The sequence below is a fragment of the Pteropus alecto genome, unplaced genomic scaffold, assembly GCF_000325575.1.
Source record: "Pteropus alecto unplaced genomic scaffold, ASM32557v1 scaffold61, whole genome shotgun sequence".
NCBI classification, from domain to species: domain Eukaryota; kingdom Metazoa; phylum Chordata; class Mammalia; order Chiroptera; family Pteropodidae; genus Pteropus; species Pteropus alecto.
Genome location: NW_006434835.1, coordinates 581,907 through 598,029, shown reverse-complemented (window position 1 = coordinate 598,029; position 16,123 = coordinate 581,907). Strand labels below are relative to the sequence as shown.

The 16,123-nt window shown below is 60.1% G+C and overlaps 1 protein-coding gene across 1 annotated transcript in view; it reads left to right on the top strand.

Annotated features, from left to right (window-relative positions):
* MYT1L (myelin transcription factor 1 like) overlaps nucleotides 1–16,123 on the top strand; it is a 77,625-nt gene that overhangs the window by 47,804 nt on the left and 13,698 nt on the right. The window contains exons 14-16 of the mRNA XM_025045783.1: nucleotides 4,333–4,395; nucleotides 8,263–8,346; nucleotides 9,706–9,927. Coding sequence (XP_024901551.1) covers nucleotides 4,333–4,395; nucleotides 8,263–8,346; nucleotides 9,706–9,927 — 369 coding nt within the window. The remainder of the gene's footprint in view (nucleotides 1–4,332; nucleotides 4,396–8,262; nucleotides 8,347–9,705; nucleotides 9,928–16,123) is intronic.

Below are 16,123 nucleotides of genomic sequence, written 5' to 3'. Positions count from 1 at the left end.
CTTGAATTATTTATTTCAATTTACTAATAAATTTCGCTACTAGAGACAAGGCCTCATTTTATATTTTTATGATTTCTTTAAAAATTGAGGGCTGTAAGAAAAAAATTATATTTTTTCATATTTTATATTTTACTCGTTAAGTCCCCTTAAGACACAAAAAAGACAGCTGAAGGAACGCAGAGTGACTTTCTCCAGAGAGCTCAGTCAGTCAGTCCGACAGTCCATATTAGGATCCCAAATAGTCCGTGAACCTCTTTCTGTATGTCTTAGCTACCACCCCCAAAATCAGGGCACATTCACGACGAAGCTTCTGGAGGCAGGCCGGCTCGGTCGGTCACCCGGACCAGTCCAGCCACAGTCCAAACACGATGGCAGTACTTTCGGCCTTTACGAGATTCTTCGTTTAAATTCGTATTTTAAATGTTTTACCTAACGTAACTGTTTCTCAGATTCTCATACTTAGTTTTGACAGATAGGGCGATACGCTGTGAAGCATTTTCTCACGAACAAGCGAGCGATGCTGTGGCTTCGGTCAGCAGAGTAAACTTTTCGCCTTGCTGCAACCCTGTTTCAAGGTGGCGGTTTACAGGCGGGAGCAAACAACAGTCGTAGGTTCCATGTCCTGCTGGGGGGCAGGCCGGAGAAGCAGGCCGGCCCGCCGTCGCGTCTGCGTGGCGTGTGCCAGTGCAACGTGACAGGATTGGCATGATCGTGTAGCTGGCTGCATAGGTCTCGAGCTCCTTTGGGCGTTAGGGGATGTGTCTTATGACCTCCACGTAGGCGCGATCGGCAGTGATTCCTGTATGTATCCTGTATGCGTCGCTCCTGGGGACAGATGGGAGGGAGCCGTGAGGAGGACAGCGTCCTGGGAGGCCCAGGCTCAGGCGTCTCTTCGATGTCTCAGATCTGCCTTGGTTTTTCCTCCTTGAGAACTGGTTCCATGAAATCATAAATCCAAAAATTTGCAAGTGGTCCTAGTTTCGTTTTTTGTGGGGTTTTTTTGTTTTTTTGTTTGTTTGTTTGTTTTTGGCTTTTGCCTGGTTTCTTCAAACAGTTGAATATTTTTTATTATGATTTTTCCATAACCATTCTTAAATATCTGTATAAGACCAATCTTTCTAGCCAGATAATAACATGCACTACCCCAGAGCATTTTCTCTCGGTGTGACATAAATCCCAGGACAATGAAGATCGCGGATAAGGGGAAGGATCACGCTTGCCTCGTAGTCACCCATGAGGAGGCGCGGGGCGATGTTAAGATTGTTTACTCGTCATGTGCTTTCTCGGCGTGTCTTCCAGTGGTACCTTTGGAGTGGAAGAGGCAGAGTATACGAAGCAGATGTTTTACTTAGCACGACCTCACGTCCCGACCACAGGGACTCAGGCAGACGCAGTGCTGTTGTCCGTGACAAGCACCTGGCGGCAAGGCCCACCGAGTGGCGGTGTGGGTCCCCGGCTGCCTGAGCTCCTCGGTGCTGGGAACCTGGGCCTGCCTCATGGGGAGTTTCCATGGAAACCCTGCCAGTCTCTTCCGCCATTTCAAACCCGCACTGCGCAGCACACGCTGCTGTCTGATTCCATCCGGCGAGGGGACTCTGAGCCCCCCGCGCGGGACGGCCGCCTTCGCGGAAAAGGCGCTCCCACGCGGGGAGATGCGAGTCGGACTTTGCTCATGGATCTTTACAGGGCCCTGCATCGGGGCCCCGGAGCTGGCTCCACCAGAGAAGTACAGACCCTTCTGCTGGATGAATAACAACCTCTTCGCCGGCCTCGGAAAATTGTGTTTTTGCACGCCGAGGTTTCTAGCAAATTCGTGTGCAAACCTGAGAGTTCAAGAAAACCTTAAAGTCTTGGGTAATCACGTAAAAATGCAAACCCAGAGCCACTGTGAGACGGAGGAGCCGGGACACGGGTCGCGCTGACCCACACGGCCCGGGGAGCCGCTGAGGCCAGCAGAGCAGACTGTGCCCCTGAGCGCCAGGCGCGGCTCCTCGGGGAGCTGAGGGAGCACAGCGGCCTGGGGGGCGGGAGCACCCCCAGAGTTGAGCAAGCCCTGTGCCCCTCCCTGCCTGCCGGCCTCCGCGCCACAGCCAGGTGAACCCCCCACGGCCCCGGGGGGCTCTCGGCAGACCTGGGGTGGGAACAGTCTGCCCAGCTTGAAGTCCTCGAGACAGCCAGGCCTCCGAGAAGGCAAGGCCACCCTCCAGGGACACTGTTTCCTCCTGACACAGTGGAAGCTGCAGAATGAGCCACATCAACATTTTGTTGATAAAGGACATTTTAAACGCCTCTCTTTTTTTTTAATCAGAAGATATGTTTATAAATGGTTTAATCCCATGAAAACTACTCCGAAAATCTTTTCCTTTTTTATAGTTAGTAAAATCTGATTTTCATTTGTATAATTTCGGTTATAAAGCCTCACTTTAAACTTGACCAGAATATGTCAACTTCCTCCCACCCCCACTGAAATAAAAAAGGCATATGAAAAAATTTCCACTCGTTAAAACGGATAAATTTTAAATAAATTTGCACTAAGTGCTTAAATGAGGACAAGTTTAAAGATGATTGTTTCTTTTGAGCATAAAGCAAGGCCACATATACGTCACTGTCGTTAAGAAACATTTGTTGTTGGATGCGTTTTTGCATGAAGATGAGCTGCTCTTACCGAGGGTGCTTTTACCGCCGTCAGGGTTTCCTCCCTGTGTGAGCGTCCGGGGCCCTGTCCACACGGGGTGCCACTGGGGAAACCAACCAGCCGTTTAAGTTCAGTTGTTTAACTCGTCACTTAGGAAATAATTACCTCGCAACCGACAGAATAGTCTTGCGATCAAGAATGAACAGCTGTCAGTCTGACGGAAGTCAGGCCAGCCGTCAGGTGGGGGTTTGTCCCCAATACCGATGCTGTTGTAAGCACCTCATCGTTCTGTCTCGAACTCCTGGTTTTCGGATCCTGCATCTGCTGCGCCCCAATGTCTCTGTTCCACTTTCGTGAAGTTACTTTTTAATTCTCACAAGGCATGAGCTACCATTAAGCTTGAACAGTCAACTTCTATGCCCTCAGACCTAGAATTACGTTCCCTTCCTTGGGACTAAAGGAGAATTCGACGATTTCTAAAGACCAAAAATTGTTTGCACATCCCAGTGTCGAAAAATGACATCCGTACAGTTGAACGTATCTCCGCTGCCACCCCAACTTGGCTCTGACCTTGAGGATGCCCCTCTGTAAGCAAGTCATCTGCCGGCCTGGTTTGACATCCAGTAGTCAAGGTGGCTCTCTGAGTGGAAAGCAAATTGAAATCAATTGGAAGCAGTCCACTTATTAAATATTTAAGATTAAAATTTGTGATGTGTGTCCTTGCCAGGCGTCCAGGGGAGTCACTACTGGGTGATGACTCTGCTTACTAAGTCACTTTATTCTTGCTGTTTCTCGAGACTTACAAATTTAATGGAAAGAAAGAAGAATTTTTTCTTAATTCTTATCCTTTATTTTTACGTTTGTGGAGGGCACAGATGCAACAGAAATAACAAAGCGACACCGTCTGTGGCACTGGTCGCTCCCGACGGGGCGCGTGTCAGAGGCCGCAGGACAGCAGTGACTACAAAGCTCTGTTTTTAGAAAGTTCTCTCCCATTAAAGCGAGTGGACGAGGTCGCCGGGCAGGGGCATAGCCAGCACCCGAGACGCGGCCTGTGTCTGGCCGACGTGGCCTGGGTGGTCGGGAGAGACCTGTGCCCTCCCCGAGCCAGTCAGAGTGGCCGTCAGAGTCCTGAGGCCAGTCCCCCTGCCCAGCGCGCCCAGCCGGCAGTCCAAAGGCCATGCAGCCTGTGGCAGGTGCTGCCGGCCCGCGGCCGCCCCACCCCACCCGCCGTCGTCGGCCAGCCATGCGGCCGTCTAACGGGTGCCGACAGTGGTGCTGTCTGGGGCGGGCGAGTGTGTGCGTTTTCACATCAAAATCTGGCCTTGCACGTGGGTGGCGTGACAGCAAGCCTGTGGTCTCTGGGCTCGACTGACCTTCAAGTGACCGAAGGGAAGGCACGAGGGCGTCTGTGGGGGGCAGGGGCTCTGGGGTAAGGAGCCGAGGGATCGGGGTGCCCAGGGACTCTCAGGGCCTCGGCGGCCCCTGAGATTGGGGGTCCCCTGGCAAGTGTCGCTGTGTTGGAAGGCCGAGGCGGCCCAGGCTGGTGGTGGCAACTGCCGAGCACACCGCAGGCCAGCCAGGGGCCCGGCGCTCCGGGGAGTCGCCTCCCGGAGGAGGAAGGCAGTTCGTGGTTCAGGGGGCTTCGTTCCTTTCAAGTAAATCGTCCAACGTGCGTTTTTCGGTTTTCGTCTTAGGTGTCCCACCCCTGGCTGCGACGGCTCCGGGCACATTACTGGCAACTACGCTTCCCATCGGAGGTACGTGGCGGTGCTCATCCTTCTCCTGAACCCCTCGTTCCCCTCGTCGGCACCCTTCCTGCCTGGGGATGATGCCAGCGGCCCGGCTAGCGGGCCTGACCGCGCTGGCGAATGGGGTCGGGCAGAGCGCTCGGCGCCTCACCTGGAAGGCAGGCTGGCCTCGCGCCACACCACGGGGTCCCCTTCGTGCGCTCGGCCTGCAGCTGGCTCTGGCCACCGGAAACACTGCCGAGGTCCGCCAGCAGCACGTCTCTGAACGGAGAGGGTGTGGGAAGGGTACGCGGCCCCGGGGGACAGGCAGTGACAGGCAGGCATCTGATGGCGCCGAGAGTCAGTCTCTGAGAGGGAGCCTCAGCCACAGGCTGCGCAGTTGCCCTGCTCAGGGGCCAGCCCAGCCGGACACGCGGGGCCTCGCCTTACAGACTCCGCACGGTCCCTCCCGGGAAGAGGAAGAGTCTAGACGGGAGCATTGTGCCTCGGTCACATGAGACAGCAAAGTTCTATGCCAGCGGACGCACAGCAAGCATTTCGTGAGCGTCTGTTTCGTGCCAGGCCCTGGCATTGGTGCCAGAAATGAAAGACGCTTTTGACACGATGCCCACAGGGACCCCGTGGTCAGGAGCAAGGCTCTCTGGTTCCGTTCTGTGAGGAAAAGGACGTTTCTGGCTAAGACCTGCCAGCGATGGAAGGCAGGGCCGCGCCTAATAAGGAAATAAACGCAGGTTCCCGGCGGCTGCCGGCTCCCATCTCTGCGTTTGATGCAAAGCGGGCGGGCAGAAAGGGGCGAGCCCTTCAGCTTTATGTGCGTCCCACAGGGAAAATAAAAAAGGGAGGGAGGGGACAGCCAGAGCGAGGCCAGCTGTCCGGAGGGCCGTCGGCTCGATGCAGCGGAGCGGACGGTTTGCGTGGGCCTCCACCCTGTGGCCGCCCACGGGACCAGATCCCAGGGGGGCAGAGCAGGCGACGCTCCCAGCTGGCTGGCGCGGTCTGGATTAGGGACGGAGCTGCCTCATGGCGCCTCGGCTCAAGCCGTGTGCCTGTGCCCGCCCGCCAGCCCTGAGGGAGCCCTGCCCAGCAGCGCAGGCCCGTGAGGGGCGTGACATGTGCGCCAAGGGCGGCGGGACCGGCCTCGCCCGGGGCTCCTGCTCACCCTCTACCCAGGCTGGTGGGGTCACCGCTGTGGGCTGCTGGGCAGGTCCCGGCCCCACCCACTCGAGGCCAGAAGCACCAGCACCCCGTTCGTGACCACCCAGGACGTCTCCAGACATCACCAAACGTCCCCCAGGGTCCACTGCGTAGACCGAAGGTCGTGGTCCCGTGGAGCCGGGGCACAGGTGAGCCGGGCAGCAGTGCACGGTGGACGGTGGACCCTCCAGAAGGGGCGCCAGAGCAAGGCTGCGGCTTCGAGCGGATAGACCTGAATCCAGAACTCGAGCACACGCGGGAGCAAGCACAGCCCACGCCACCCTAGTTATCTTCGGAAGGACCCGCCCGGCCCCCTCGCGGCCGGGCCCCCCCCAGGCAGTGACGTCTGCACACCTGAGCGTGGACGTCTGCCGGCCGCTTCTGTCCACGTGTTTCCCACTGATCGCTTCCTGCTTGGCGTCACGTGAATCTGCTCATGATTCACTTTACACGCTTGTATGTACGAAGCTCAGATCCCACGCGGTGGGCATTGATCCATCATGAGCTTGCAGATGAAGCTGCTTCAGCTCAGACGTCAGCGGCACGTCGGTACCAGGGTCCGTGCAGCGTTGGGAGCAGGTCTGGTTTGATTCCAACACACTCCAGCTGTGGGCGGCTGTGGGCATGTGGCGGGCACCACAGCAGTGTCCCTCGACCGCCAGTGTGAGTGCGGCTACAGTCTGTCAGGCGAAGGAGTCGCCCTCGGTCAGCACCTCGTGTGAAGTGGACACCGGTGGAGGACAGAAGGCGGCCCACGCCCTGGGCCTGCAGCTCTCCAGGCCATCGGCACTCACAGAATAGCCGCTCCCAGCTGCTCCCAGCGCCGTCTCCCAGAGCAGAGCAGGAGGTGGAGCCACCTGCGCACCTGCTCTGGACAAGGTGCACCTGGAGCACAGTGCTTCGCCGCCGCTGCTAACCGCGCCCCAGCACACGTCAGTCACGGTCTGCAGCGTCTCCCTGCCCTCCAGGGCCACAGTGACCAGACGCAGAACAGGGTCCCCACACGTTCAGGCCGTGGATCCACCGGGAGCAGCTGTGACGACCTGTGACTCCCCCTCCTCAGCTGCAGGTGCGTGTTCGCGTGGCCCTGGTGCGGGCGGCCCAGCACCAGCCTTGCCGGGCACTGTCCTCACGGCGGAGCCACGGCGGCACCGGAGACTTGTCCCTAAAACACCAACAAGCGCGATGGGCGGAGGCGCAGGCCTAGATGTGGATGTACATAGGGGCCTAGTCACCAAGGCAGGACCAGGACAGGTGGGGCAGGTGGGGCAGGTGGGCGGGTCTGAACCCAGCCACGGGGCGGGATCCTGAGCCGAGGGGGGCTGCGAGGGCGGGGGGCGGGATGCGTGGGGAGGAGCGGGTGTGGGAGGACAGGGGATGCGTGAGCCGACGGGGGTCGGGGTTCCAGGAGGTCGCCAGGAGGAAGGGTACCAGAAAAATGTCCTAACGGCGGCAGCACCTACACAGCCCAAAGCGCTTTGACGACAACAAGGGACCCAGCTTGGTGGAGTCTGGGGTACAGGCACGTGGGAGCCACTCAGGTGGAACTTGGTTTTCGGAGTCCGGTCACCACATTGCGAGGGGTCACGCGCGGTCTCGGGAACGCAGGACGGCTGTGCAGGGCGGGGCCGTGGCAGCGTCCCTCGGAGGTGAAGCGGCACCAGAAGATGCGGGGCCGGTGCCGGAAGCAGCGGCAGGTCGGGACCAGCGGGCCGGTGAGGAGAGGCTCTGCAGGGGACGGCTGGGTGCCACTCGAGGACGGCCGCGGGCCTCCAAGCTTCACAGCGGGACAAACGGCCGATGGTAGCGTGGTCCTCCCAGATCAAAAAGCCCCGACAGAGCCGGGTGACGTTCTGGTCAAGTGCATGAACTTGAAGGGCCCTGCGGTCCACACAGGCCAGGGCAGAGGGGGCTTCGAGTGGTGTCCCCAGCACACGTGGGTCCGAACCCACCGGAGGTTCAGTGGAGAGAACACCGCTGAGTGACTTTGCTGGGGTCGGACGTGGACCTTGAAGGACTCACAAATATGGACGAGAGCGGCAGGACGGACCTGAAGTCACCAGCACCACCTCGCTACGCCGGTGGCTCTTCCGTGTCCCATTTTATGGAAGCGCGGTGGCACCCTGGGACTCGGGAGAAGGCTGAGACGCCACCTGAGACGGCGGCCGTGCGACCACGCCCCCAGGCCCGCGCCCCCAGGCCCGCGCCCCTCGGTCTGCGCCCCTCGGTCTGCGCCCCTCGGTCTGCGCCCCTCGGTCTGCCTGCCCTGGGCGAGGCTGCCGACGCGCCCCAGCTGGCGGGACTGCAGGGAGCTCTGGGCTGCGGTCGGCAGCGAGAGGGTTTCCCTTCCACATTCTGAGCGGAAAGCAAGCGTTTAAGGGTCGGTCAACACGGTGCCATTTGTCCTGGGTCCCCAGCGCTCAGCCGGCTGTGGGGAAAGTTCTCTAGTTTCCATCGGGCGTGGGAACCAGCAAGAAGTAAGTAAAACAGAGCCGCCGGCCCGTGGGATCGAGACCCAAGGCCGTGGACGCGTGGGCACGCCCGGCCGCCCCTGCACGCGCGGTGTGCAGAGCACACGTGGCTGCTGCCCCGCGAGGACCTGCTCCCACCCCCCGCTTCCACGCAGAGCCCGCGGTGCAGGAAGCCGGCCGGGGCCTCGCTGAAGCCCTGTCTCTCCTCTAGCCTTTCAGGGTGCCCGCGGGCGAAGAAAAGTGGCATCAGGATAGCACAGAGCAAGGAAGACAAGGAGGACCAGGAGCCGATCAGGTGCGTGTGCCGGGGGGCCTGGCGGGCTGTGGGAAGCTGGGGGACACTCGGGGCTCGTGCCTTTGAGACGTCAGTCAACTGCAAGGTCAGACCATTTAAACCCACCCCAAATCACACCATCTGCATCACGGGCGATGTAGTAAGTTCTGCATAACAAAGCGCCAGAAAGTCCCCTCGGCCCCTGGTAGGAGGAGGGGGCGAGCTGACCAGGTGGGCATGCACGAAGGTCTGCAGAGGTGGTCCTTACGTCCAAACGTGAGCCTGCTGCAGACGTTCTGGCTTTCAAGGACCGTCCGGCTACACACATTCTCAGGCAGGCCTGGAGCCCGGCCGAGGCCACCCGGCTCCTGGGAGCGGGGTGGGACGCCAACCCTCCCGGTCACCTGGTCGCCCACAGTTGCCTGACCTGACGCTCAGTGAGCCCGGGTCTCAGGAACCCCTGAGATGAACCTGGTACTGAGTCCCTGACGCCCGGTGAGCCCGGGTCTCAGGAACCCCTGAGATGAACCTGGTACTGAGTCTCTGACTTTGTGGTCTCTCTTGCCGTCTTGGCAGCAAGGTTTTTGATTAAAACAAAAATTACTTACAATAAAAATTATTAAAATAAATTGAAACTTATTGGTATAAATGAGTGATACAAATTATAGAGAATGTAGACTTTACTGTTTAGGACGAAACGCAGGCCGGAGCCAGCAGCCTGGGGCCGTGAAGGGCACGCTGCCGCCGGCGAGGCGGGCGTCCGTCCTCGGCCCCTTGCTGTGAGCTGTGTGAGGACTCCCAGCAGCAGCGGTCCGCCTGTAGTTGAACTTGAGCTCTGCACCGATGTTTCCATTTATCACCACAAACGCCCTGCTGGTGCGCTTCCCGCCGACACCTTCCGGCACCCTGGTCGAGCTCCGCCCCTCCCGCCTAACACCCTGTCTGGCTGGAGGGTATTTACGAACTCTGGAGAACACGGCCAAACACACATCACATTCTCTAGCTCTTGAGAAAACAGGTTTATGAAATGGCCTTTTCGAAAATAACCCTACAACTTCCCATTGACTGTATTTCCATAAAAGCCGTGACCCCGTCCAACAGTGGCATCTTTTCCACAGACGAGTTCTCCTGTCCCACGGGCTGGCGCCCACTCCCACGGGCGTGGCTGTCTGCCCCGGAGCGGCAGGCCCTCCGGCCAGCGTGTCCAGTGCTGGTGCCGGCCCCTCGCCCACTGGGTGGGGTCCGTCCGTGAACTTCCCTCCTGTCTCCTTTGCTCGCATAGAGCGTGACTTTCTGCGTGCGAGGTTCCGTGCCTTTGTCGCAGAGGCCGCCAGGTCTGTGCTGGCAGCACAGTAAAGTGTGTCTTGTGTCTGCTGCCAGATGCCCGGTGCCCGGGTGCGACGGCCAGGGCCACATCACCGGCAAGTACGCGTCCCACCGCAGTGCGTCCGGGTGCCCCCTGGCAGCCAAGAGGCAGAAGGACGGCTACCTCAACGGCTCCCAGTTCTCCTGGAAGTCAGTCAAGACGGAGGGCATGTCCTGCCCCACGCCTGGGTGCGACGGCTCCGGGCATGTCAGCGGCAGCTTCCTCACGCACCGCAGGTGAGCGCACCGCCCGGGCCCTTCCCTGGGGGTCCTACACGGGTCCTGTCCAGCACGGCCCCGCAGGCATCGCCAACCCCAAGAAAGCAGGCTCGAGAGTCACGGCACCAAACCAGCGACACGTGAGGCTGTAAAAGACGAGACCTGTTTGGAAGAGTCAGACTCGCTGCCCTACGGCTGTGTCCTAGGCCCGTGGTTTGGAGATGCCCGTCAGCACGGCAGTGAGGCCCAGGCGCTCGCCGCACACGCATGTGTGCACACACATGCACGCACACACGCACACATGCAACCCCAGTCCTTGGAGGTGCCCAGACGTGGCAGGGCTCAGCCACTGTTGTCTCTTTCAATAGGAAAGGCAAAGGTCAGTAACCTCTTACACACACACACACACACACACACACACACACACACACGCGTGCACACATGCACACACATGCACACACATGCACACAAATGCACACGCACGCACACACGCACACATGCACACACAGGCACATGCACACACATGCACATGTACGTGCACGCACGCACACGTGTGCACACACGCACACAGGCACATGCACACACATGCACGCATGCACGCACACGCACACAAATGCGCATGCACACGCGGACACCTGCGGGTTGACTTACTCATCTGGCTGAATGCACACACACATGCACACACGCACACAAATGCGCATGCACACACATGCACATGTACGTGCATGCACACACGTGCACACACGCGCGTGGACACCTGCAGGTTGACTTACTCATCTGGCTGAACACTGCAGACAGGCCTCACGTGGGGGAAAACAGGTGGCATTTGACACAGGGGACTCGTGCTGAAGGCCTGGGCCAAAGATGTATCAGGAGATTTCCAGAAGAGCCAGTTGCCCCCACTGATGTTTCTTTGCTTAATTTAAGAAGAAATTGTTGCAGTCAGGTTGTCTTAGAAGACGAGGCCTGTTCTGTTGAACCAAGAGGCCTAGCGGGCTCCCTGTAGGAGGGTCAGGGTCAGAGGTGAGGGCCCTTCACAGAAGTCAAATGACTCCATCAGGCTTGCTGTCCCCGGCCTCACGGAAGCCAGGCGGGGGAGGGCATGGGTAGGCAACCCAGGCACCTTGCGGACAATGCAGACGCGGGTGGGGGCTCGGCTGTGTGTCCCCTCCCTCTGCTCGGTGATGCCGCTCTCCACACCCAGCACACACCCTGACTCGGCCGGTAAAACCACGTCCAGCACGGAGTGAACTGAAGCCGGCGCCCACCCCAGGAATGACGGCATGTGCAGGAGCTTGTGACGGGCTCAGCGGTTTAAGGAAGGCTTTTTTTTTTTTTTTTTTAATTACGAAAGGAAATCCTGCTCAGATAGGAAATTCAAATGGTATAAACAGGATAAATGGGCCTAGAGGGGGAAGTGGACGTCCAGCCCCTGACCCGTCTCTCGGCTCTGGCCCGAGGTAACCGGTCCCCTCCCAGAAAGCGTCCTGAAGCAGCGGCCCACGTGCTGGGGCCGCCGGCCACCCGTCCCGATCCCACACCCGCTTTTCTGTGAGCACCACCGGATCGCAGTGTTTCTTCCACGCCTGCGTTGGACAAGTCCTTCCTCGCCCGCAGACCCCCAGGGCCGGGCAGGTGCTGCATCGCCCTGGGACAGGCAGACCCTGCTGAGCGCTAGCTCTGAGCGGAGCTGCCCTACCCCCAGTGGGACCTGCCCTGCCCACGCTGCCTCCTAGACGTGTGTGGTCCAGGGACACGGCAGACCTCCCATGCCAGATGCCACACACCCCTGCAGGCACAGCCTTAGGACGCAGTCCTAGAAAGAGGATGCTAGGTTTTGACCTCGGGCGCTCAGTGACAAAATGCTCTCCAAAGTTCCCGCTTCCAGCCTCTGGCTACTCACGGCGTTTTAGTTAAACCCTGTTCCACGCCGTGTGAAGGTGCATACAGCGGCCAAGCTGACACAGACAGTTCCCGTTCCTCTGGTTGAGGTGGGCAGAGGCTGCAGGAACCGCACAAGCAGACAGGCGCCTCGGTGACGCTGGCAGATGGCAGGTGCGAGGCCTCGTCCCGACGCCGGGCAGACTGCAGGCGAGGGACAGGAGACAGACGTTAGGAGCCGCAGGCCGCAGGCCGCATCGCTTCGGGGCGCTCTGCCCACTCCCCTCGCAGGCTGGTTCCCTGAGCCCCGTGTCGGGACACTCCACAAGGCACACACAGGTGCGGCCGGTGGGAGGGAGGGAGAGAGGGAGGCGGTGGGGGGCCCTGCGGGATCCTCGTCTTTGCGAGTAAGCATGCTGGGTGTGCTTCTCGGTCCTCACCTCAGTCCTACCCCGCTCCAAGTAGCATTCAGCAGATTCTCCAAAACTAAAATCCACTGAGTCCAACCCTGAAAAATAAGCAAGTAAGTAATTTTAGAAATCATACAATCGACCATGGGGTTTAACTACAAGGTCCTTTTTAAAAAAGACTGTGTCCTAGGTCCCCTTAAACCTGTTCCACCTGGACATACGCCTTGGCTTATTCACGCCCAGCTCCCCTATACTCCGTTATAAACTGGAGCTAGCCTTCTGCAGAATGTTCGTTTGATGCTTCCCAAGAGAGTTGTAAAAATCGGTCACCGTCCTGATTACTCACTGGGACTTAGTTTGTGATCAGTCGTCTCACGTTCCGTAAGCATTAGCCAGGATGGGCTGACTGCCCTGATGGCCTCCAACAGAGCAGAGGTCACTTCCTGCTCCCGTGAAGGACCCGGATGGGGGCCCAGGAGAGATGGGTGGTCTTCACTCCACAGCCAGACACGAGGAAGACGTGGGGGACCCAGGAGGGAGACGGAGGAGCACATACCACACCCTTCCCACCCGCAGGTGGGACCTAGTCCTACAGCATCACCTGATGCCAGGGGCTCTGGGGAGCATAGTCTGCGGGGTGGGGGGGAGGGGGGTGCTGGGGAGCCTAGTCCATCTGGGGGCGCTGGGAGTGTCGTCTTTGTGAGCCCAGACCGAAAGAAAACCTTTGAGTGCCCGCCTATGACCTGTGCCTGGTGCAGGAGCCCACAGGACAGGTGTGTGGACCCGCCATTATGAGACACACAGATCACCAGCTGCCCTCCGGGGGGCAGGGGCGAAGTGGCAGAGGCTCTGCACCCCGCCGCCCTCGCCGGGTTGAAGGCCCACTGCCCTGCCTACCCGGAGACGTCTCTGTCTGCGGGAGCATGGAGGGGGGGCCTTCCGCTCCCTCCCATGGCTGCGATCTTGGCCACTGTCACCAAGACCGCACGCACAGACAGGACCCAGACGGCCACTGTCACCAAGACCGCACGCACAGACAGGACGCAGATGGCCACTGTCACCAAGACCGCACGCACAGACAGGACACCGAGGGAGGGTCCAGCTGTCTCAGGACCTTCTCTGATGACGAATCCAAATTCCACAGCGTATGTGTGGATCTAGTAACTGGTCCAAGCCGCCCACGAAACCTGGACCTCGCTGCCCCCGGACCGCTCCTCTGGGCCTCTGGCCTCCCTGGACACTAGACTTTCCCCGGTTGGAGCCCTTTGTCCACCACCATGGGGGCAGGAGGGTGGCGCCCGGGAGGCACGTGGACCTTCTGCGTCAGGGGACACACTGGACGGGCCGTGCCTCACTTCACAGCAGGAGGAAGGTCCCCGAACGCCAATCCCTCTGTGATCCCGGGACACGGGGAGGGAGAGGGTCGTGGTGGCTGCGCAGGGCAGACGAGATCGAGGGGTGGAGCCAGTTCGCTTGGGCGACCACTGAGTCGGGGTTCCTGCTGGGCTCCGCTCCACAGCAGCCAGCTTCCCCGTGTCACCCCAACGCCCCTCAGCCGTCCTAGAGAGGGGCAGGGGGCGGGGTCTCCAGCATCACGTCCGGCCGTTTCCCGGGCGGCCCGCCGCCCTGCACGTGGGACACACCGGCCCTGCAGGGAAGGCCGTCGGCCCCTCGCGGGCAGCCTGTGATCCCCAACCCTGCCCCGAAGAGGCCTCAGGGCCCAACGGCTCCACCAAGGGCGCACCCCGCCAACCCCCGCCTCGCGGCCCCTCGCGGTCGCCCGGAGCCGATTCCCCTGCACGGCGGCCTGTGGCCCGTCACCTCGCCAGGGCCTTCGGCGTTTCGGCTCCACCGCGCTTCGGAGGGCGGCTTCCCGGGGTCGGTCTGGCCCCATGCGGCTGCGCACGGCCGCCTGAACGCGGCCCCACGGCCCGGCTCCCGTTTCTACCCACTCGGGAGAGAAAAGCTCAGATCCGGCATCTGCCTCGAAGTGCGAATCCCGAAGGCGGGGGAAGGTGAGAGGCCACGGGCCACACCTGCTCCGCCCCCGCAGCTGCCGAAGGCCACGTGTGCATCTCGTCCGGGGAGCGACCAGCCAGGCTTCGCGGTTCAGGAAGGTCCGCCTGCAGCACCTCCACGTCTGCCACCTCCCGTCGGTCCCCCCAGGCAGAGGGCCTGCCCCGTTGGTCGCTTGACTGAGTGCTGACCGGGGCCGAGCCAGCTGGCCGGCAGGCGGGGACGCGCTGCAGCCCCCGCGCACCCACACAGCCTCTGCTCTCCTCTCCGGGGTCTGACGGCCAAGCTGCTCGGGCTTCTCGTCCGCACTGGCCACGTCACCCCCCTTCCCTCCTCCGGGCCCAGCTGGGCCAGGGCAGCGCAGCCAGCTTCCTGAGGCTCCCTGGGGTCCCCCTTCCTGAGGCACACCAGCCACCTGAGTCTCAGCGCCGTGGGGTCTCCCCCACTGTCATCTGCCACTCAGCCCAACCCCGGGGAACTGCTCATATTCACGGAACTGCTGTGTTCACAGACTTAAAAACCGAGACATCTTAGGGGAACATGGGGAACGCCTGGACTGGAACCCAGGGTCAGCTGGCAGATACGACTGAGCCAGTGCCTTCGGTTGTCCTGGCACGTCACTGCAGGGGCGGTGGCTTCTAACACCAATGTCCTCTCCCCAGTTCCGGAGACCGGAAGCCTGGGGTCAAGGCGGGCAGGGCTGCGCTCCCTCTCAAGGCTCTCGTGGCTCCTCCTCGCCTCTTCCAGCGCCTGGTGGTGGCCGGAAACCCGGGGTGTCCCCCAGCCGGCCGACACCTCGCCCCAGTCTGTGCCTCCATCGTCTCGTGGCCTTCTGCCCTGTGTCTGGTCCAGAGACCCCTCCCCATCGGGACAGCGGCCCCCAGATCGGGGCCCGGCCCCATCACGCCTGCAAAGCCATTTCCAAACCAGGTCCGTCCACAGGCTCCAGGGGTTGGGGCATAGGCACACCTTTTGAGGGGCACCATCACCCCACAGCGACGACCAACACCAGGTTCCGCTCCGGTCTTCCTGGGAGGTGAGCACCATGCCTCACCACGTCCTAGGACCGTCCGGTGTCAGCAGCTGGGAAGCCACGCGGGGAGCCCTGTCATGCAAGCGGGTGGTGGCCTTGGGGCCCTCTCTCAGCGTCCATCTCTGGGTCCCTCGTTGTCCCCGGTGAAGGGAGTGTCTCTAGGGACACTCCTCCCATAGGGGGTGGCAGCGGCGGTGCCAGGACAGGAGCAGCCTGCTCACGCCTCGCCCTCACGCTGGAAGGAGAAGGGGAAACAGACTCTTGAAAGGAAAGATTTGTTTTTAAACTTCTATTTGTCATCAGACAAAAGGAGAATAGAAAGGATATTATAACCTACAATACTCAGAATCCAAGAAGCGTTCGTGGAACAAGAAATAGCTCCTTTGAAGAAACTAAATGAAATTAAAAGTCCACTTAGAAGCACAGAATATAAAGTTGAGGAAAGCTCTCTTAAATTCTAAAGAGATCAGAAAAGAAGATAATTCTTTTAAATGGAGAAACAGTTTGTGAGGTTCATAACCAACTAACAGGAATTTCTGGAAAGAAGCCAGAGAGAAAATGGGAGAAAGACAATCAAAGGAAACAGGAGCAGCCCCAAGGCCAAGGTTCCCGGGTTCACTGCGTGACCAGTGCCGTAATGAAAGGGCCCTGCTTCAGTCAGGGTCCCTCCAAGACACGGCCGGGGGGGAGCCTGTCTGGGGGTCACGCCTGGGCACGGGAGGCCAGGGCACGGGAGGGACGGCGGCAGGACGCCTGTGACCCCTGACTGCCGTAGCCCTAGGCCCTCCTGCCAGGGTGACGCCTTCCCATGGGCCTTGTTGCCTTAAACAGATGTCCCCTCAGACTCGGGCTGGGAGAAGGGGCGGCAGCTGCA